Source organism: Petaurus breviceps, unplaced genomic scaffold, assembly GCF_028583685.1.
Source record: "Petaurus breviceps papuanus isolate PSGF00001 unplaced genomic scaffold, PetGlider_PUasm1.0 183, whole genome shotgun sequence".
Taxonomy (NCBI): domain Eukaryota; kingdom Metazoa; phylum Chordata; class Mammalia; order Diprotodontia; family Petauridae; genus Petaurus; species Petaurus breviceps.
The window spans coordinates 19,499,470-19,521,710 of NW_027185791.1; the positions used below are offsets into that span (position 1 = coordinate 19,499,470).

Consider the following 22,241-nt stretch of genomic DNA (forward strand, 5'->3'; position numbering starts at 1 on the left):
GATTTTTTTTTTTTTAATGTAAATGGAGGTCTTTATGTGGGAGGCTAGATGGCATAGGGGACTGAGTGCCAGACCTGGAGTCAGGAAAACTCTTCTTCCTGAGTTCAAATCTGGCTACAGATACTTTCTGTATGACCCTAGACCAGTCACTTAACCTTGTTTGCCTCAGTCTCCTCATCTGTATAACGAACTGGAAAAGGAAATGGCACACCACTCCTGTGTCTTTGCCAAGAAAACCCCAAATGAGGTCATCAGATACAACTGGAAAACCTTTAATAGAGTTAATTTTATTGGATTCAGTCCATTGATCTAGATTGTGAAGATAGTTTTGGATCCTGATTCTAATCATCTAATCATGTTAACTATCCTTTTCAGCTTTATTTTGTTGTGGATCTGGACATGTGATTTCAGTCTATTGAGCACTCCCAATGAGGAAGCTTTCTCCATCAATGTAGACTGGTGACCACTACATTATTAGAAGGTTGCCAACGGCTTGCTCAGTGTCACAGAATCCATATGCATCAGAGATCAGACTTTTAGCTCAGGTCTTTATGACTTCAAGGTCAACAGCCTAGTCAATGTATCACATAGTCCTCATTTCAGTTTCACATAATTGGAAAATGTGTAAAGCATAGCCTCTATACTTTCATCCGAGTCATTGATAAAAATGTTGAACTAAGACCAATGACAGAACCCTAAACCTTCCACTGGAGACCTTCCTCCAGGTTGATTCTTTGAATCTGGATATTCAACCAGTTCAAAATTCACCTAACTGTACTGTTATCTAGCCCACATTTTCCATCTTTGCTACAAAGTTTGCATGACAATGCCAGATGTTTTGCTAAAATCTAGATATGCTGTGGGTATGGCATTATCCTGATCTAACAGCCTAGATATAATTCTGTCAGTGAAGGGAATATAATTAGTAGTCTGTTTTTAATGAATCCATGCTGGCTTTCAGTGATCTGTACTTCTCTTTCTAAATGCTTATAAACAAATCTTTTCATAATAATCTCCAAAAGTCAAATCCAGAGGCCTTTAGCTGGACAATTTTACTCCTTTTCCTTTTTTGGAAATCTGGACAACATATGGACCCACCTCTATTCTTGCTGAGCCACTCCGACTCTCCACAATACACAGTGTCCCACAAGTCTTAGTACAGATTTAATCACTAATTGCTTTGAAAATGCCCCTTATTTCAAAGATCAGTGAACACACCTCAACCATTACACCCATTCTTTCTCTGAGTATCCTGGGAGATATAATTCATAAAGATCTGATGACTTGAACTCACTGAGGGAATTGAGGTGCTCTCTTATACTGTCTATCCTAGGCTTCAGCTCTTTGCAAACTGGTTTTGTTTTAATCCTTTCCCTTACCATATGAAGATTGTTTACCTTGGCAGAAAAAAAAAAAGAAACAAGATAAAGGTTAATTAATTATGCTTCCTTTTCATGGGCAGTTAGAAGGCTCAGGATAGACTGCAGGCCTCCAGTCAGGAAGACTCATCTTTGTGAATTCAAATATGGCCTCAGACACTTCCTAGTTGTGTGTCCCTGGGCAAGTCACTTAACCCTGTTTGCCTCAGTTTCTTCATCTGTAAAAATGAGCTGGAGAAGGAAATGGCCAACCACTTTAGTATCTTTGCACACACAAAAAAAAACAAATGGGATCACAAAGAGTCTGAAACAACTGTACAACAATTAAAAAAATACATTATTCACTACCCTCCTAAGAAGGCGTTCTACTTATATGACATCTCTTCTAATTACTCACATGGCCTCTATTCTAGTTCAGGCTTTTATAACCTCTTCCCTGCACAATAGCCTCATAATTCGTTTTTCTGCCTCAAATCTTTCCCCTCTCTAATCCATCCTCCTAACAAGTTGCCAAATTGATACCCCAAAATACAGATCCAATCTTCTCATTGCTTTACTTAAACATTTTCAGTGGCTCCCTATTGCCTCTAGGATAAGAGACAAACTCTTCACTCTGGTATGTAAAACCCTCTGCAACATAGCTCCCACCTTCCATTCTAGTCTTAATTTTATATTACCTCACTTTGCGCGCTTTCAGCTCCAATAAGACTGGCACGCATATGTGAATTTTCCTCTGTCACCTCCATACCTTTGTACACTTGGTGACCAAAATCCAGAATGCATTTCTTCCTCCTCTCCCTGCCTCTCTCTCCTCATACTCCAAGGTGCCACAATCCGGTTTTTCCTGACCTTCCCGGTTAGCTCTTTCACAGTTTGATTTTGTATGTGACTTTGCATTTATTTTCTCATGCATATACTGAATCCGCTCAGGACACAAACACTCGTTTCAGTTTTGTCTTGGTGTTTCTAATTCAGAAGCACCGCACCCACATAATCCTGCCCAAGTGCACAGACTGTTACCAGAGAATGGGAGTAGATACTGAACAGGCCTTTGCCTATTTCAATGCTTTCCTCCTGCCCGCACCAGGGCTTCGAAAGCCTTTTTGTTACCTGAGCTGTTTCTTCACATTCACAGCCGCTTCTGCGTTTCCTGCCTTAGTGATCCTGAAAAGCTTCCCGGATACTCGTCTTTACCCTCAGTTAGGTACCTGCCTTCACTCCATCTTCGAGCCTGTGTCTGGTTTTTAAATCCAAGTTGGCTCACGAACTCTCTGTGCCATCACATCAGGTTGGTTTTGGGGGGCGTTGAGGAAGAGGGGGCCAGTTTTCCCCTTTCTTCCTTATTAGATTATTTCTGTTTGTCTTCCGATTTTCCCTCTGGAGAGCTTCCCATTTCCCTTGTGAATTCCTTCAGTTCTCTCAATATTCTTATAACCGCGGGAATTGAGGGGATAGGGAAAGCAAGAGGTGGGGGAATGGAGTGAAGCATGCTGCTTCCATCTTGTGACTCAATTCTGGAGCTAGCTCAGTTCCCTTCCTATTCAGTTATGGGTTTAGCACAATTTCTGTCTTGGGACAAAACTATTCAATTGGGAGAAAATCTTACTGCCTTGTTTGAACTTAGTCCTGTGTGGCTGGGAAGTTGGCTCACCTCTATCTGCTGTTTATAGACCCTTAACTAAGGACCTATAGGGCAGCTGGATGGTGCAGTGGATAGAGGGATGGGCCTGGAGTCAGGAAGATCTGAGTTCAAACCTGGCCTCAGACACTTACTATGTGACCCTGGGCAAGTCACTTAACCCTGTTAGTCTCAGTTTCCTCATTATTTTGTATTATATAATATATTATATTTCCTCATAGTCTCAGTAAAATAAGCTGGAGAAAAAAATGGTAAATCTCCAGTGTCTTTGTCAAGAAAACCCCAAATGGGGTCACAGAGAGGTGGGCATGATTCAACAGCAAGAACTAATAACATAGGTTATGCTGACCAGAAAGTCACTCAGATCCTAAGACTGACCGAAGGAGTTTTCACAGTCATATATCTCAACCCATAGGTCTTATCTGAAAACTGGGCCCATGCTGATCAATCAATTATCGTTTCCATGTTCCTTTGATTGTTCATAGACACTTGGGGGAGCCGAATACATATTTTTCTGAATTCAGGGAATTGCAACCATTCACTTTCCTTCTCCCAACTTAGAAAGTCCCTGATCTTTGCTCCAATTAGAAATCAGATCACCTGACGTTGTCTTGTTTCCTCTTAATTACCTGCTCTTATTTGATTAATTGCTTTTTAATGTATAAAAATCTATCTTCCCCTGCATGTGGAGTCCAGTGCCAAAGCTGAGGAAGACTACCGGCCCTGAATGTTGGGCAGTTGGCATGCAGTGCATAATAAATTGATATCCTTCCCCTGCATTTGTGATGGGGGACGGGATCCCAATAGGTTCAGCAGGAATTCTGATCTCATCTAAGACCAGAAAACCTACAATATCATCTGGAAAGAATTCAAGGTCTCAGGCTTAATCGGAGTGAGAGTTGTAGAAGTTTATTGTTACACTTCCATGAGAAGCGGGCAAGAGTCCTTTAGGGGACCTGCAAGTGAGAGGGGTACAAGCTTTTACCTTTAAAGGGTAGGGCTTCCATTGTCAGGGCTGACCAGACGGGAGGGGCCTCAGTGCATAGACAAAGGTCAGAGCTGACCAGGAGGAGCATGTGAATAGACAGTTTAGATAAGATTTGGGCCAGGCCAAGGAGACAAAAGGCAAGGACAGAGGAGGGTGTGGGCCAGGCCCAGAAGAAATGAAGAGATTAAGTAAGAACAAAGGGGTCACAGGGTGTCGCCTAGGTGAAGTATGGGATGGGGAGAAGGGGCAGAGCTCAAGGGTGGGAAAGGACAAATTGCAGTTACAACTGAACAGACTGGTTTTACAAGTTGGTTTCACAAATTGATCTAGACCCCAGGTACCCCATCATTTGGAGTCCAGTGCCAAAGCTGAGGAAGGCTACCGGCCCTGAAAGTTGGGCAATTGGCATGCAATGCATAATAAATTGATATCTTAGAGGCTCAAACCTTTGCTTCCTCAGTCATTTCATCTTTCAACGACCACAACTCTAAAAGACTGTTCTTATACTTTACGCCAGATGAATAAAATTTATATTTATAAAATATGCCACAGATCTTTTAAAGGAACTCTCCCTTTTAAAGGAACCCAATTCAGAGCACTTCTTGCCATGGATTTGGGGACTTTGAGATTTGTAATTATTTATTGGAAAGGGTATGGTTTCCTAGCAGCAAGAAGACATATGGACTATTTTTGCTTTTGGGAATTCATAAACCTTCTGTACATTGCCGATTCCATCCAATAATTCAGAAACACATGCCAGCCCTACTAGGCTTAAACCAGCCTTTCCCTAAGGAGTTTTACAGGCCATCAAAGAGATGACTACATTCTTTAATACTTATGCGATATAAATCATTTTTTTTACATGCAAGATAAGTGTCTATTTGCAAGATTTTGAAAACCTTAGCAACCTTGTTATCTGTCATACTCTTGAACTAAGGAGACACCAAAAGGCTAAGCGACGGCAGATCCAGAACTAGAACCCAGGTCTCTTAACTCCCAGTCTTAACTTTCTTTATTATATTGCTGCTGATTGGGGCCTTCCCCATCAGGAAAAGTTAATTCTTCCTTTCTTCTTGCAGTTAACTATATCTCATCCTACAGTTTATTTGGGACAGTGAAAAGTCTGCAGTTCACAATGATCTTTCCCTCCTCCAAGCTCAAACAGCACTAATTGTTTCTACCAAGATCGACATTTAACATACTGTTTGGCAAAGAAATTCTCAGGGCCAGACACTTTATCTTACACTTCTCTTCACTCAGGGCAGAGAATCATAGATTTGATTCATCCATCATGCTCCAGGAACCTCTTAATTCTGCAAGATCACACCAGCCCTAGAAATCCCACCCCATCCCACCCTTTGCTCCCTGGGCCCCTCTGATTGGAGAGCAGAGGTGGAGAGCTGAGTGGAGGGGCACCCAAGCCAGTCATCTCTTTATTTCCCTCTCTGGTTGCACTCCTTAGGATTTCTCCCTCATACCCCCAGAATCAGATAGATTCTTTCCTTCTCTTTCCAGCTTTCCTTTGGGTTTTGTCTTCCCCTCTTAAATTTTAGGGTAACTGTGTGGCACAGTGGATAGTGTGCTGGACCTGGAGTCAGAAAGATACTGACCTTCCTGAGCTCAAAACTAGCCTCCGACATTTACTAGCTTTGTGTTACTGGTATAACCTTGGGCAAGTCACTTACCCTGTTTGCCTCAGTTTTCTCATCTGTAAAATGAGCTGCAGAAGGAAAGGGCAAACCACTCCAGGATCTTTGCCAAGAAAACCCCAAATGGGCTCATGAAGAGTCGGACATGACTGAACAACATTAAATTGTAAGATCCTTGAGAGAAAGAAGTGTCTTTCTTTCTTTTTTCACATTTGCATCCCCAGTGCTTAGCACAGTGTCTAGCACATAATAGATGCTTGATAAACATGGATGGACGAAATCAAGTTTAAAGGAACCTTAGAGTCCCATTCCAAATCTGCCGTTTTAGAGTTGAGAAACCTGAGGATTTATTAGGATGAAATGACTTGGGCAGCAGAACCCAGATTTAAGCCAGACCTTCTAGCTCCGAGTCCATCCTCTTTCCATTGAGCCACATTATCTCCAATGTGTTGCACAGCACACTACATGATTGCAGGGGCTCAAGAGACATTTATTCGTTGACTGATTTTTTTTTTCAGTGTCAGACTTCCATTAGCACAAAGATTGATATTTTGGCAATAGAGTTTGATACTGGATCAAAGCCCAGATGCAGCTAACTGGACATGTGATGAATGAGGGAAGTGCTGATCTTTACCAAGCATAGGCCACACACTTGGGTGTGCAAATTAATGATTGTTTTTAGCCTGACCATATGAGTAGTTCTTGACCTTGTCCTTTGCTTCTCTTATCAGGATTGGAAAATAAGCTGGAAATGAGAATTTTTCAAACTCCTGACCAAATAATCCCTGCTCACAGCCTATCTTGTGACAAACAAAAAGGAAAATTACATAAAGCATTTTTCCCCCTTATGATCAGAGGCTTTAGAGCTGGGAATGGACCCAAGTGATCATTTTCTCCAGTGCTGTCATTTTACAGATTTTCGGAGAAAGTGAGACCAAGAAGAGTAAAGTGACCTGGACAAGGCCACACAGAGAGAGGCAGAGCTTCTTGCCTTCTCAAACAGTGAGTGACGGGATGAAGGGAAGAAGAGAATTTGGAACGAACAATAAAATAAAATTGAATTTAAAGAAGAGGCAGAGCCTTCAGGTCTCTGGCCACCAAATCTACTGTTGTGCCATCGTACCATCTTATATCCCTGAGAAAACTGAGGACAGTCTAAACAGAGATGAGTAACCTGTGCTTCGAGGCCACGTTTGGCCTCAAGGCCACCGGTTTCCCCCATCTAGTGAGACATACCAGGACCCAGGCAAACAGAATTCTTATAAAAATTAATGGGAGGGAGGAAGAGTGTGGAGATGGAGCCCAGTGCCTGGTGACAAGGAAGTTGTGTTGAGATTCCCTTTCTTTATATTTTCCCACATAGGTCTGAAAGTTGGACTTTAGAGCAACATTCCCCACCTGCCCCTAAATGACAGAGATATCACCTTTTTCAATTCTTTCATAATACTTTGAGCTCTTTTTACATTCCCCCTCAAATCATAGTTACTCACATATTTTATTATCCTCACCCTGTTAAATCATAAGGTCTTTGAGGACAGCTCTTTTGAATTTACATTCCCAGTGCCTGGCACATGTGCTTTGCACATAGTAGGTATTTAAAATGAAATAATATTTATAAAATGTTTTACAGACCTTAAAGCACACACACACACACACATATATATATATATATATGTATATATATGTATATATATATATATATATATATATGCCAGGTACTATTTATTATTTTTGTTTTAAAAAATCTGTTGAATAAATTACTATGACAAAATTAATATGTTAATTGTTAATATGGTTCATTAATATTAATAGTCAAAGCACACATATATTATGCTTTAAAGGTTTCGGAGTGATTTATAGCTCATGAGTCCTGGAATACAACCCTGTGAGAGAGGTACTGCAGTATTATTATCTGGATATGGTGGATGAAGAAAGTTAGGTTTAAACAGGTTAAGTGACTTGCCTATGGTCTCAGGACCATCCTGTGTTTGCAGGTGGTCTTGTTATCCTACAAAAGGACACAGAATGTGAACCTGAATCTAAGTAGACTGGCTCATTAGCTTTTTGTTATGAAAATTACTATAGCATTTGATTCCTGTTACCTGGTTTTCTGGGCTGATTCATCAGGAGTACAGGAACAGAAACCCACTTAAACAACACAATTTTTTTTTCTGGGGGGTGGGGAGGAGTTAGGAGTGGTTGAACAAACCTGTTTATTCATCTCCACCCCCAACCCCACCCCCCACCCCCCCCACCCCACCCCCATCTCTGCTACACATAACAGAAACAAAATGCACCAATGGCAGTTTAGGGGGCAGTTGGCAGCATCAGGATCTCCATATAGAAAGCAGTTATTGAGCTGAATCTTGTAGGAAACCAGGGATTTCAAGAGAGAGAAGAAAACAAGGAGCGATGGATGGAAGCTTCAAAGGACTGGACTTTGATTCGATATTCTGATAAATGTCATAATAATTATAGCAGTCCAAGATAGAATGGGATCCATAACCAGCCCTTTCCCTGACTTTCTGTTCATTCTTTTTCTTTTATCTTTTTGGAAGGGGGAAGGCAGGGCAATTGGGGTTAAGTGACTTGCCTAAAATCACATGGTTAGTAAGTGTTAAGTGTCTGAGGTCAAATTTGAACTCAGTTCCTCCTGACTTCAGGGCCAGTGCTCTCTTCACTGTGCCACCCAGCCACCCCAACTTTCTGTTCTTTTACTGGTCATCCTAGAACTTCCCTCGGTGCCTGACATTTCTGTGCTCGAGGATAGTCTACCATCAATACAGCCTATTCACCCTCAAATTTTCCTCCTCAAGGCCTGCTTGCCTTCTCCCACTCTGTGTATGAAGTACCTACAACACACAGACACACACACACACAAACACATACATACACACATACACACACTACTCCTTAGTGCGGAGTCTGGGACATACAAGCCTTGAACTTCCATAGTTTATAAAAGGAGTATTCCCACCTAGTTTCTCCTTTTTGAAATTTGAAGAAACTCCTCATTATGTAGTTTTCTCTAAGGCAAAGTGTCTTTTAATTGCCAAGAATGTGCTACTCTTTCTTATATAAAAATGGTGCTGCTGCTAGACTATAGGCCACACACAGCTCAGTTCTTCAGTAAGAACTTCCTCAAATAGCTCACTAAATAAAGGAATGAGGTCACACAACGTGTTTATTTATACACGAAGAACAGTTCCTCACGTGCCAGGCCCATTTGTTCCCATGACCCTATTGTCACACTGCCTTAGATAAAGCAGGATTGAGAAAGAAGGAAGAGGAGAACATTGCTAAAGACAGAATCTTGGGCAAGAAAGTAAAGATCTCTGTGGTCATGGGTGGTGTTTTTTTCATTACTCTGCATTTAAGGGCACAAGACAAAAGAAAAAGAGAAAAGTGGAAAGAACATTAGAGAAATGGTATTTGAGAATGAGATTTTGATTTTTCAACCATGATTTAAAATATTGGAATGAGCCTAATACGGGCTGTTAAGATTGAATTTGCCCACAATCTTACAAATCTTATCAATGAATGAAAAGGAAAAGGAGAGAGAAATTATTTATTAGGCACTATAGAGTTATTATAATGAAGGAAGACTAATCGTAAAGAAACCGAGAAGTTCATAGGACAGAAAATCCTATTAAGAGTTAATATTAATGCCTTTAAAAAAAATGTTTGTATATGAAAACCAGGATGATGGACCAGCAGAAAGTATAGTAATATCCATCCTCACCTCCCCCAAACAAACAAAAAACTTCTGAACAGATCAAGAAAATGCACCAGACTAAATCCTTATGAGGAAAAAAATCTAAGGAAAAGTCACAATGGGTCATTTTTTTCTTTTCTTTTTTCTTTCTCTATTTTTAGCTTTCAACATTCGCTTTTATAAGATTCTGAGCTTTAAATTTTCTCCCTCCTTCCCCTTCCCCTCCCCAAGATGGTACAATCTGATATAGGCCATACACATACAATCATATTAAACATATTTCCACATTAACCATGTTGCAAAGAAGAATTAGAACCAAAGGGAAAAATCATGAGAAACAAAAAAAAAAAAAAAAAAAGGAAAAATCGTCTGCTTTGATCTGCATTCAGACTCCATAGTTCTTTCTCTGGATGTAAATGGCATTTTCCATCGTGAATCTTTCAGAATTGTCTTAGAGCTTTGCATTGCTAAGAAAAGTTAGGTCATTCACTGTTGATCATCATATAATGCTGCTGTTACTGTGTATAACATTCTCCTGGTTCTGCTGACTTCACTCAGCATCAGTTCATGCAAGTCTTTCCAAAGTCAGTCTGCTCATCATTTCTTAATGTTCCATAGTATTCCATCACAATTATATACCACAATTCCCCAATTGATGGGCATCCCCTCAATTTCCAATTCTTGGTCACCACAAAAAGAACTGCTATATTTTTTTTGCATATAGGTCTTTTTCACATTGGGTCATTTTTCCAGATCAGATATACATGGAGAGACAGAAAGGTCTGTGGATACTAAGATAGTGTCTGTCCATGGTAGAATTCCAGCCCCCAGGAACTGAAAAAGGACTGAGGCTGTGCACTAGGGTAAAAAGAGATCCCAGATCCATTCCAGAGCATTTCAACCATGTTCAGGATGCAAGAACAGGTGTCGACAGTCAGCTTTGTCACTCAACACTCAGTTCCATGTCACAGATCTAGGATGAGCTGAATGAAGAGGGAACCTGTGCCCAGGAGTGGCATTCCAACTTCTAGACTAATTTGAACTCTGCAGAGGAGTAACCAGGGCAAGAACCAGTGACCAAAGGAAAGCTAGCAGTGCTGTCACTATGACCCAGCAGGGTTTTGCATCTCACTGACAGTGGCTGACAGAAGCAGCAACTTCCCGAAAGTCCAAAGGAGGCAAGCACCAAGGAACCGCAGGAAGGATCACACAGGATTTAGCAAAGGGTAGAGATCTTGGAATACAATATTCCAGAAGGCAAATGATATATAGGCTCACAATCACGAATAACTTACCTAGCAAAACTGAGCATAATCAATTGTATGTGAAACAGACGACTTCCAAGTATTCATGATGAAAACATCAGAGCTACGCAAAAACTTTGAACTGCAAACATAGGAGTCAAGACAAACATAAAAGGTAAACATAAACAAATAACCACGAGTAACTAAAGGATAGGGAGTTGACACATGTGTCCCCTCTGAACACTATTATCATTAAGGGGTCATAGAGGGAGGAGACTGACTAGTGTGGGATTGGTTCAGTTATGTCTTAATGATCTTAAGAGAAGAATAGAAAGAGAGGGGAAGACTAATCCATTGGGCAGGGGGCTGAGAAGAAAGAGGAAGATTAGGGGAAGTTATCTCACATAACTGATGGACAGAAGTAGAAGTCTATACAAACAGAAAGCAAAGGTCAGGAGGAGGAGGCAGCATTTTAATCTCACCTTGATCTGGACTCCTCAAAGGAAGACTACACATATATACACATTTGGGCATAGAAATACATTTCACTCAAGGAAACAGGAAAAGGGGAGAGCAGAGAAGGGAGAACAAGAGGGAATATAGATGAAGGGAAGTAGTAGTTCTAAGCAAAACAAAGTCTAAGAATATACAAAAATGTTTATAACTTATTTTGCAGTGGCAAAAAACTGGAACCAAGAGGGTGTTCATTAACTGGGGAATGGCCAAGCAAATTAATGTATATAAATATGATGGAATACTATTGTGCTATAAGAAAAGATGAAGCCAATGATTTCAGAGAAATTTGAAAAAACCTAGATTAACTGTGGCAGAGTAAAATGAGCAGACCCAAGAGAACACTTCATATGAAGAAAACGATACTGCAAAGTCATACAATTTTGAAATACTTACAAACACTGATCTGCATAATTACCAATACTATTACAGACAACTAATGATAAAACATGCTACTTACCTTCTCATAGGCAAAAGACTCAGAGTGTGGAGTGGCTAGATGGCACAGTGAGTAGAGCACTGGCCCTGGAGTCAGGAGGACCTGAGTTCAAATCTGGCCTCAGACACTTAATACAAAACTAGTCGTGTGACCTTGGGCAAGTCACTTAACCCCAATTGGTCTACCTCCCCCCTCCAAAAAGCAAAAAAAGAAAAATTAAAAAAAAACTGGCGAAAGGGGACGAAGGTTAAAGTAGTATTACCAAGCTGCTATTCAATAAACTCCAGTGGTTCCCTATTATTCCTTTTTTTTTTTTTAAGCAATCAGGGTTAAGCAACTTGCCCAAGGTTACACGGCCAGTTATTATTTCTGGGTGTGGTGCTGAGTATCCGAGCCCGGATTTGATCCAGGTCATCCCGATACTGGAGCCGGCGCTCTTACTCGCTGAGCCACCTGGCTGCCCCTAAGCAATTGGGGTTAAGTAACTTGCTCAAGGTTACACGGCCAGGTGTTTCTGGGTGGGTGCTAAGTGTCTGAGCCTGGGATTGGATCTCCAGGTCTTCTCAACACTGGAGCCGGTGCTCTTACCCCCTGTGCTACCTGGCCGGCCCAGTTCCCTATTATTCCTGAGGATGAATATAAAGTTCTGTGTTTAGTTTTTGAAGCCCTTCATAACCTGGCCCATTTCTACCTTTCCAAGTCCTCTTACACCTTCCTGCCCTCCATGTACTCTGCAATACAGTGTACTGACCTCAAACACAACATTCCACCACTGAGCCCTGGTGTGTTACAGCCTAGGATAAGAACTGGGAAATAAGACCACTGAGCCATTGTCAGTTACCTTCAGAAGGCTGAGGAGAATGGGAAAGGTAGTTCAGTCCTGCAAAAGGTGAAAAAAGGTAACCGAACGGAGAGCACCCATTGTAGACGTGGCCCAGTGCCCCACGGCCCCTGCCAAGTCTACGTGATCCAAACAAACAGCAGTAGGTCCTGTATTCTAGTTTGCTGTTCTCAGCACAGCAGCAGCATGGCTTCCTCTTTCTGGGTCACAGTTGGCCTCATTCCTGAACTTTCTCAGAATGGCACCAGCAGTCTTCATTAGTCACCCTTGTGTCTCATGAGTAACATCCCCAAAGCTGGCCTTCTATATGTGACCTTGACCTTACCATCCATCTCATGCAGGAGGGAGAAGGTTTGCCTGAACTCATATTATCTTGTTGGTAATATTCTCCCCTTAGTTAAAAAAATAGCAATTTCTGCATACCACCTTGGTTATATACCTATAGTCTGCAGATGCAGATTTATAAACATTATAAAACATTCATATTAATGTTATGTGCAAAGTACAATTATATATAGATTTCCCACAGGCATGCATTATTCAACACCAATGGGCCACACACAACTGAGTCACTGGCAGCACACACCAGAATCACAGATCACATGAAGGCACGTATTGTACAACATTACCCAATAGAATTAAGTATAGTATATCTCATAAATGCTGTGGGCTCTCAGTCCCTAAAGGCGATAGAAGGCACTACACCAGCAAGCACCTCTGGGCTAAATGCCCGCTGCCCCCACTTATCACCCCTGAGTGTTTTACCTCAGCTTGGCCAATGGCCACGTGGTCTAGATATGGATGCTCTGATCTCTTGTCCCTTCTGAACCTTTTGTCCTTTCCCATTCTCTGGGTAAGAGCTTTGGTCTTCAGGCTCCCCAGCTTGTGTCACCAATCATAGGGAAAGGGAATGCCTAGATTAAATAGACTTGTCTCTAGTCCCAAAGGGTCCAGGTTCTGTAGGTGGCCTCTATTCTTGGTACCTCCAAAGTTGAAATGTCCAACCCTTTGTGACCTCATCTGGAGTTTTCTTGAGCAGCTAGGTGGCACAGTGGATAGAGCACTGGACTGGGAATGAGGAAAATGCATCTTCCTGAGTTCAAATCTGGCCTCAGACACTGTGTGACCCTGGGCAGATCACTTAACCCTGTTTGCCTCAGTTTTCTCTTCTGCAAAATGAGCTGGAGAAGGGAGTGACTCTCCAGTACCTTTGCCGGAAAACCCCCAGAAGGGGTCACAAAGAATTGGACACAACAAAAATGACCGAACATCAACAACAATGTGACATCCAGTGGAAATTATTTAACAGGAAGTTTGTGATGTAGAACTGTGCCTTAGGAGAGACTAGGGTCATATAGAGAGAGATCTGAGAGTCATCTGCTTGGAGATGATCATTAAATGCTCGGGAGCTGATAAGATCACCAGGTGACCCATATGCCCATACCAGTTTTTCCTCAGCAGAACTGATCATTGTTCATTGACTGCTATAGAGGATAGGGTACTAAGCTCAGAGTTAGGAAAATCTCGATCCAAACACTCTACCTCAGATACTAGCTGTGTGACCCTAGGTAAGTCACTTAACCTCTCTATATTTCAGTTTCCCCATCTGTAAAGTGATGGGGTTGGACTTGATGGCCACTAAGTTACTTTCTGTCTCTAAATTCATGAGTCATTGAATAGGCTAGAGTTGGTCTGATTCAGTGAGATCACAGAAAGATTTTCTAGATGTGGATGTACCGGAACCAGAGTCCACCTTCTTCCTGACACACATCCTCATTGGGAAATCCAATCCATTAACAGGCACCTATTGAGTACTTGCATGCCGAGTATTGTGTTGGACTCTGAATGTACAAATATAAAGAATGAAACAATTCCTGTTTGCAAGGAGTTCACATTCTAGTCCAAACATAACCCTGATATGGGCAGCCTTATTCAGTCTACAGAGGCTTAGCACCTTCATAAAGCACAGAAGTAAAAACCTCAGGTTTTCTGTATGGAAATGACTGGAATATAATTAGTAAGAATAGTAGTAATAGCCAGCATTTATTTGAGCTTTAAGGTTTGCAAAGCATTTTACAAATATTATCTCATTTGACCGTCACAACAGTCCTCGGAGATAGCTACTATTATTGTTCCCATTTAATAACAGAGGAAACTGAGGTCAGGCCATGAAGAGCTTCAGATGCCAGACTGAGGACTTCATATTTAATTCTAACTATTGCTTCATATATTGCTTCTTTTTTTAAAAATACATATATTACTTCTAATCTGAGTAAATGACCACTCTTCTCATTGGTCCCAGGACCTCCACACTTCTCTCAAAATCTAAGGTTGCTCCCAATCTTAGATATGATCACCTCAGGATACTTGCCTGCCTATGACCATGAAACAGCAAACAAAAGAGGCAAAGACATAAGCCAAGCTTAGTTTTGCCTTCATTGCCATGGCATCATGGAGGCAGGAGAGAGGGGCCAGGGACTCAGGCCAAGTCAGAGGGGCTTGGTCAGTGAACCAGGAAGGGCACACAGCCACAACAGTGTGAGGAAGTGGGAGCCCCTGCAACAATCCCTTCCACACTCTGTCCTTCCCCTTCCCCATCCCCCTGACAGCCCAGGCCAGATGTGAGAGAGAACATCAGAGGGCGGTCATTCCCTGAGTGCCTCAGTGGCCAGTCCTTTCTGAAGCCTCTCACCTTTCTTAATCCCTCTACCCTTTACTTCCCACCATGAATTCTATGATCCAGCTATATACTAACCTCTTTGCAATTCCTCACACCCAACTATCCATTTCCCACCTTTATGGAAAATCCCACTGAATCTTTGCAACTCGCTGGTCCCCATGCCTGGAATGCTGTCCTTCCTCCCCTCTGCCTCCTAGTTTCTCTGGCTTCCTTCAAGACTCAGTTCAAACATCATCTATAAGGAAGTATTTCCAGTCCCCTCAGCTTTCCCCTCTGAGATCTATCTTGTATGTACCTCGTTATAGCTAGGTCTCATTAGTGAAAATCATGAATCCTGTAAAGTGGTCTAGTTATATATATTAAAATTTACAGCATATGAAGTAATGATTATGTAAAACACTGTAATTGGCTCCAGACAGATGGAAGTAATGGAAATATGCAGTGTGGATTTGAGTAATGTGTTAGTGGTAAAAATCAGGACCGAGTTGTGTTTACATGTTGTCTCCTCCATTAGGGTTTGAACTCCTTGAGGTCAGGAGCTAGTTTTACCTTTCTTTATATACTTAGAGATTAGTATAGTGACCGGCACATAGCAAGGACTTAAGAAATGTTTCTTGACTGGTTAACTGCTCATTGAGAGGTTATAGATTGTGCCAGAAGCCTAGAACACTCCAGCACTTAGCACAGCCTGGCACATAGTAGGCCCTTAATTGATTAAGTTGATTGATATCCAGGATAAGCCCCCCCCAGATATAAGCCATATATTAGACCCTGATCTCTGGCACAAAGAAGCTGGTCCAATCTCAGGAGCCTTTCTCTAATAATAATCTCAATGGCTCATGCTTCCACCTCTGGTCTCCCCTCAGACCATCAGAATCTGTCTCTTGTCTCTCAAAGGGCTCTCTGCAGCCTCTCAGCACTTAGGCTAACAAAAGCATTAAACAAAAGACAGGCTTATTCAAGAAAATAATCAGGAATAACACAGGAAGAACTCATACCTGAGCACCTGACAATGGGTCCCAATGGCCATTTCTCTCCCCAAAGCTTCGGTTAATATTGCTCGTCAATTTCACCACTTATTAAATTCCTATCTTGAAAATGGAACCCAAATCCCTGTGGCCACAGCGTCCATACCTGGTGCCTGTCCCCCATCCCTAAGGAATCTGTGTGGTTCCAGTGCTGTCCAGCAGCTCTGTCTGTATCTCTCAGAACCACCATCGATAATCAGACGTACATGGCTTCCTCCCTTTAATCTATGACTAGCCTCACTCTTACGATCTTGGCATGATAGTTATACTGGGTAAAACTGGGTATGTGTTCTGGGTACCTGTCCCTCTCTGGGTTCTCTTCCAACTTGCACCTCAGCTCCAAATCCTGTGGGTACACACGTGCCTACTCCAGGTGGATCTATGCAAAGATAACTTTGAAACGATCACCATCCTCTCCTCCAACCTCCTAGTATCTGTTCAATACCTAGGACCATTTTTGCAGTGGGAAGTTAATAACTTAACAGGCTCATTTTAATGAGAACAACTTTTTTTCTTGCTTAAGAAGGCAGAATACGTAACTATGATACCAAAGATAACCGACCCAATGTGCAGTGTATACAGCGATGCCGAATTTCACTCATCTGACAGAGCTCTTTAACCAAGGCTCCCCCAGACCTCCCTGCAAAACTACAGACTTCTAGCTGTCGTGTCAGGGCCTTCTCACCTCAGGAAATTTCTTTTTCTGCACATATTCAGTGGTGGCAGGATCAAAGTACTTGGCATAGCCTTCATTGAGGCTGTAGATTTTCCCTTTCTTTTTAATTCTGACATCTTTATCCACCAGGATGAACTCACCAAGAGCCTAAAAAGGAAGAAGAGACACTAAGAAACAGAATCCAATAAGACAGTCAGAAAATGGGTCTTTAACAGAGCTTCTGAATTTTGGAAGCCATTGAACATACTGAAGATGATTTCTTCATCCACCGAGTGACAGATGCAGAAACAAAACTCAGGTCTTTGTAATCTGATCATCTTGTGGAAGTGTGGCTTCTCTGTGAAAACTTTTTGTGGACCTCCTACAAAAGGTATTTGTTTTTTTTTTCATTTGTTTGTTTACTTTTAGTTTCAAAGGTACTTGTTGTTAAGGAATAATTTATAGTAAATATGAATGAACTCTTTTGTCATTGGATTTCTTTCTTTTTCTTTGTCTTAAAAGAAACCTCTATATGCACCGTTTAGCACTTTAAAAAATATTTAGAATCAAGACTATGGATTCCTGTCTTGTAACCTGAAAAGAAATGTCTGTTCGGAATTTTTACCTTCCCTTTCTTCCCCCACTCCCCTGATCCTGCAGCTTGAGCTATTTTGTAACACAAACTGCCATTTATTGCCTATTTAATAAATCAGTTTCAGGGGCAAAAATGTCTGTTTTAGGCCTACATAAGATAGTTCATAGCAAAGACACTGCCTAGCTGGCAGTGTCCACCTGCATTCAGTACATGAAGCAGCTCACAAAGTTGAAAGGATATCGGGTCACATGCCTCCCCTCCCCACTCACATGTCCCATGAATCATATATAGCTTATCTATTGACTGGTTACTCATCACATAGACTCCTGTGTATGAGAAGGGAGTTGTCTACGTTCATTCCTCTGACTCTCTCAAGGTTTCTGGCAGATTTTTTTTAACAGGAGTGTGGGTGTTCTGAATTGTTTTTCTTACAGGGAGTTCTAACTTGATGATGCATTTTCATAGCACTTGGATAGTTGCACATTTGAGTTTCCAGATTATCTTCTGGGCAGAAAAGAAGTGCTGTTGAGAAGGAGGACTAGACTCAATGGGTTTTAGTCCCTCCCTCTACTGCTCATTAACTCTGCTTCCTCAGGCAAGTGAATCCCAACCTCTCTGAGTCTTGCCTATAAAATACGGATAATAATGTCTGTACGGGCGATGTCACAAGGTGGTGAGGAAAGGGATACAAATGCTAAATGGTTCCCGGGTTCCTAGAGCAAAGCTTGGTACCCCCTCAGTGGACTAGGGTAGTGTACCTTGGCAAAAATTCATAATTATGTACCTTTTGGCAAGCTATAAATGAGTTTTTTGGTGCATATTAAAGAGCCTATATTAGTTGATGACTATTGGGTTTCCCCAGCTTATATATGGATCTTGACAAAAGATCTTCTTTGAATTTTTCTCAACCCTTCCTAAAGATGTTTCAGGTAAGGACAAAATTATTACTTTATCATGGTAACATAAAAATATCCTGGATAAGGATAGAGCTTGGTTCTATTTGTTCCTGTTACTCCGCCATCTTGGCTTCTGCATCCACTTCATTCTGTCCCCCAAGCCTGGATGACTCTCCCTCCCCACCTATGCCCCCTGGATTTCCTGGCTCCCTTCAAGACTCATCTAAAATCCTACCTTCTACAGCAAGTCTTTTCCCATCTCTCTTAGTGCTAACATTTTTCCCCTAAGATTATTTTCAACTTATCCTGTCTATATCTTGTTTGCACATAGTTGTTTTCAACTTCACTCTCTCATTTAACTGTAAGCACCATGCAGGGACTGGATTTTTATTTTCTTTCTTTGTATTCTCAGGCCTTAGCACAGTGACTGGAACATAGTAGGCAGCTGAGTGGAGAGAGTGCTGAGCCTGCAGTCAGGAAGACCTGGGTTTCAAATCCAGTCTGACACTTACTAGCTCTGTGACCCTGGGCAAGTCACTTCACCCTGCCTGCCTCAATTTCCTCATCTATAAAATGAGCTGGAGAAGGAAATGACAAAACACCAGTATCTTTGCCAAGAAAACTCCAAAAGAGGTCACCAAGAGTCTGACACGACTAAAAGGGACTAAAAAACTAAAGGTGGTTGGCTCATCCTCAGATCTGCATTCTCACCTCCTTCCATAGCCAATTAGCTGCCAAGTTTTACTGATTCTTCCTCCTCAATATCTCTCACATCTTTTCATTAACACCACAACCAACCTGATTCAAGTCCTCATCAGCTTTGTCTAGACCAGGGGTGGGGCACCTGTGGCCTCAATGCCATATGTGGCCCTTTAGGTCCTCAAGTGTGGCCCTTTGACTGACTCCAAACTTAAGTGGGCCTTGAGGCTGCAGGTTCCCCATTCCTCTCCTAGACTACTGCAAACACTTTCTAGCTGGCTTCTCTGAATCCAGTCTTATTCGCCTCTAATCTAATCTGCCTAGAGCTGCCAAACCAATATTCCTGGAGCACTCTACATTTCAAGAATCTTCAATGGCTCCCCATTTTCTTTAGGATACAATACAGGGTCTCCTCGTTTAGTTGTTTAGTCACGTCCAATTCTCTGTGACCTCATGGACCACAGAATGCCAGGCCCTTCTATCCTCCACTCTCTCAAAATCTGTCCATGTTCACATTCGTTGCTTTTGCTTCCACGACACTATCTAACCAACCCGTCCACTGCCACCCCCTTTTCTTTTGCCTTCAGTCTTTCCCAACATCCTGGTGCTGACCTTGGTCTTTCCCAAAGACCATCTTCTCATTATGTGGCCAAAGCTTCAGCTTCAATACTTGTCCTTCCAATGAACAGTCAAAGTTAATTTTGGTAAATATTGACTGGATGTCTCCCACTTAGCATTTACAGCACTTCACAATCTGACTCCAACCTTTCTTTCCAAAGTGCATCCCATATTCCTTCACATCATCTACATTCTAGTCAGACTGACCTGCTAGGTGTTTCCTGAGCATAACACTCACCATCTTGAGGCCTTTCTTCCTCATACCTTGAACATTCTCCCTTTTTGCCTTCTCCTCTCAGATCCTGTATGGTTCAGCTTAAGTGCCACATCCCACAAGAGACCTTCACCAATTCCTCTGTTTGCTCCTACTACTGAAAATCACTCTGCATTTATTTTCTAGATTTTTGGTACTGATATATCTATGTACATGTTACTTTCCTCATATAAACTCCTCGAGGGGAGGGACTATCTCATGTTTTTGTGTTTGTATCTCCAGAACAAGGGCAATATCCACAGAATCTTGCACCATGCTTGTCTCATAGTAAGTGCTCAATAAATGTCTATTGGGTTGAACTTGCAAAATTTTCACCCGAGACAAAGACAGGGGGAAATTGGTGTGGGGAAAGTTTTCCCTGGGATACTTCAAGGTTTCTATCTTATTGAAAGTGTGACTGGGGGATGAGAGGGTCTGAGGGGCCTGGTTATGTGGAATTAGGGGTGGGGGGGAGGTGTTGAGAAATACATTAAAACTGCCAGAGACAGAGATGAGCAGGACAACAAATTCACAAGCATCCCCAGCAGACAAGACAGGCCTACCACTGCTGGGAGTGGAACTGAACAAGAAAGCTACAGGCACCAGTAGATGAGACCCTAGACAGGCAGGACTCCATAGGGAAGGGAGTAGAGAAAATATCACCATGTCTAGATCCAGAGATTGGCAGGGGAGACAGGGAAGGTAGACTGGGGAAACAAGATGATGGGTAAATAAGCCTGGCCATAATCTTGGTCACAGGCTGGAGAGGAAGCAAACCAAAAAAGGTGCTTTCAGCACCCTCTGAGTTACTTATCCTGATGCTTCTGCCCCACCCTGATTATAGCTCTGACCCGCACACAAAAAGCGTGTGAGACATGGATAAAATGACACCCACAGGGTCCAGCATGAAGAGGTCCACTCCTTGTCCAGTGGAAAGGGCTACCAGGGTAGCACTACCATAGAGGGCATAGCCAGCGGCCACAATATTGCGTCCTGGCTGAAGGGCATCCTTTTCTGAAGGCTTGTCATTTGTGGTCTAGGAAAAAGAAGAGAGTAACATGTGGGTTATGTCTTATTTTAAATAGAACACAAACAACCTTTCCCCAAGGAAGTCTGTTAGCCTAGAAACATCCAATAAATGAATATGAAATGGAAAAAAAATAAAACAATAAACGAAGTCTTCTTGAGACGCATCTTGAGATGACTTCAGTCTGGAATATCACTTATTAACAGACCTTTGCAGCGGAGTCCTTTCCCAGAAAGCTCTAGGGATTCTTATCCCATCAGACCACAAGTCTCCTGCCCCTTTGAGATCATTCTCGTCTCCTCCTTCTTGTGGCTACCTCAAGTGCTATTTTTTGTGTATCTCTTGAAGACAAAGTTTTCACGGGGAACAACGTTTGAAATCTTGAAACAAAAGGGTCAAGGAAAGAGAGAGGAGAATGTGGAGCTGATGAGTACATAATAGAGGGAGTCTGAAGGCGTCTTTAAAGCAGAGGAGCCAAATGGTCCTGCAACAACACTCACCTCAGCCAAACTAAAACGTAATTGGGAAATATATAACACAATAAATAAAAATCAGATAGAAGACAGGTAATATTAATACATGGCTTATCTGAGTTAGTGGTGTTAATCTCAAATAGAAGTAAGCAAGGATGCCCATGGGCCACAGATCACCTTAGTTTGAAAATGTGATATTATCTATGTTTTCTTGTATTTTTGTTTATTTTTCTCAAATATTTCCCAATTACCTTGTAATCTGATTCAGGCTGGGAGTGACGTTGATTGCCGGTAGTGCTGGGGCCACACGTGTTTGACACATCTTTTCTAAGTCAATGTGGCACCGGCAGGAATCTTTAGGTAGGGTTCAGTGGCCCCATTTTGATTTGAGTTTGGCCCCTCTCCTCTGAAGGACACGATGGGCAGAGGTTTAGCCTTGAGATCGCTTTCCTAGGCATGCTTCGCTCTTCTCTCTGTCTCCTCTAGGGGACCCAATAAGAATGTTACCCCTTTTAATGGAGCCTCCTCTCATTTCCCCAAGTACAGGATCATGGATTTAGGGACTGAGAGAACATAAGAGAGCTACATATATCACAAATGAGGAAACTGAAACTGAGAAAGAAGTAGTGAATTCTAATGACACATAACCAGAGAGTGGCTGAGGAGGATTTGAAACCCAGACCTTTCTGACTGCATGTCCTACATTCTATCCATTACCACTGCCAATAATGGCTTTATCTTCTGTAAAGTCCGGAATTTCCCTGGCTGGGGAACCCTTACCTCCCCCATAACCGTGGTGGAGTTCTTTTAATACCAGAGAAAGAGGCCATGGAGTTCTAGTTTGATTCTAGGTAGTCGTTTAATCAATCGTTATGAATACTTACAAATAGAGACAATCTTCAGTCTGGGG

General features: G+C 42.0%; 1 protein-coding gene across 2 annotated transcripts in view; it reads right to left on the bottom strand.

Annotated features, from left to right (window-relative positions):
• Positions 1–22,241, bottom strand: part of LOC138161146 (fructose-1,6-bisphosphatase isozyme 2) — a 63,075-nt gene that overhangs the window by 15,064 nt on the left and 25,770 nt on the right. For both annotated transcript variants that reach the window (XM_069087985.1, XM_069087984.1), the window contains exons 4-5: positions 20,727–20,867; positions 16,801–16,938 (exon numbers count right to left, since the gene is read on the bottom strand). In XM_069087985.1, the coding sequence (XP_068944086.1) occupies positions 16,801–16,938; positions 20,727–20,867 (279 nt within the window). The remainder of the gene's footprint in view (positions 1–16,800; positions 16,939–20,726; positions 20,868–22,241) is intronic.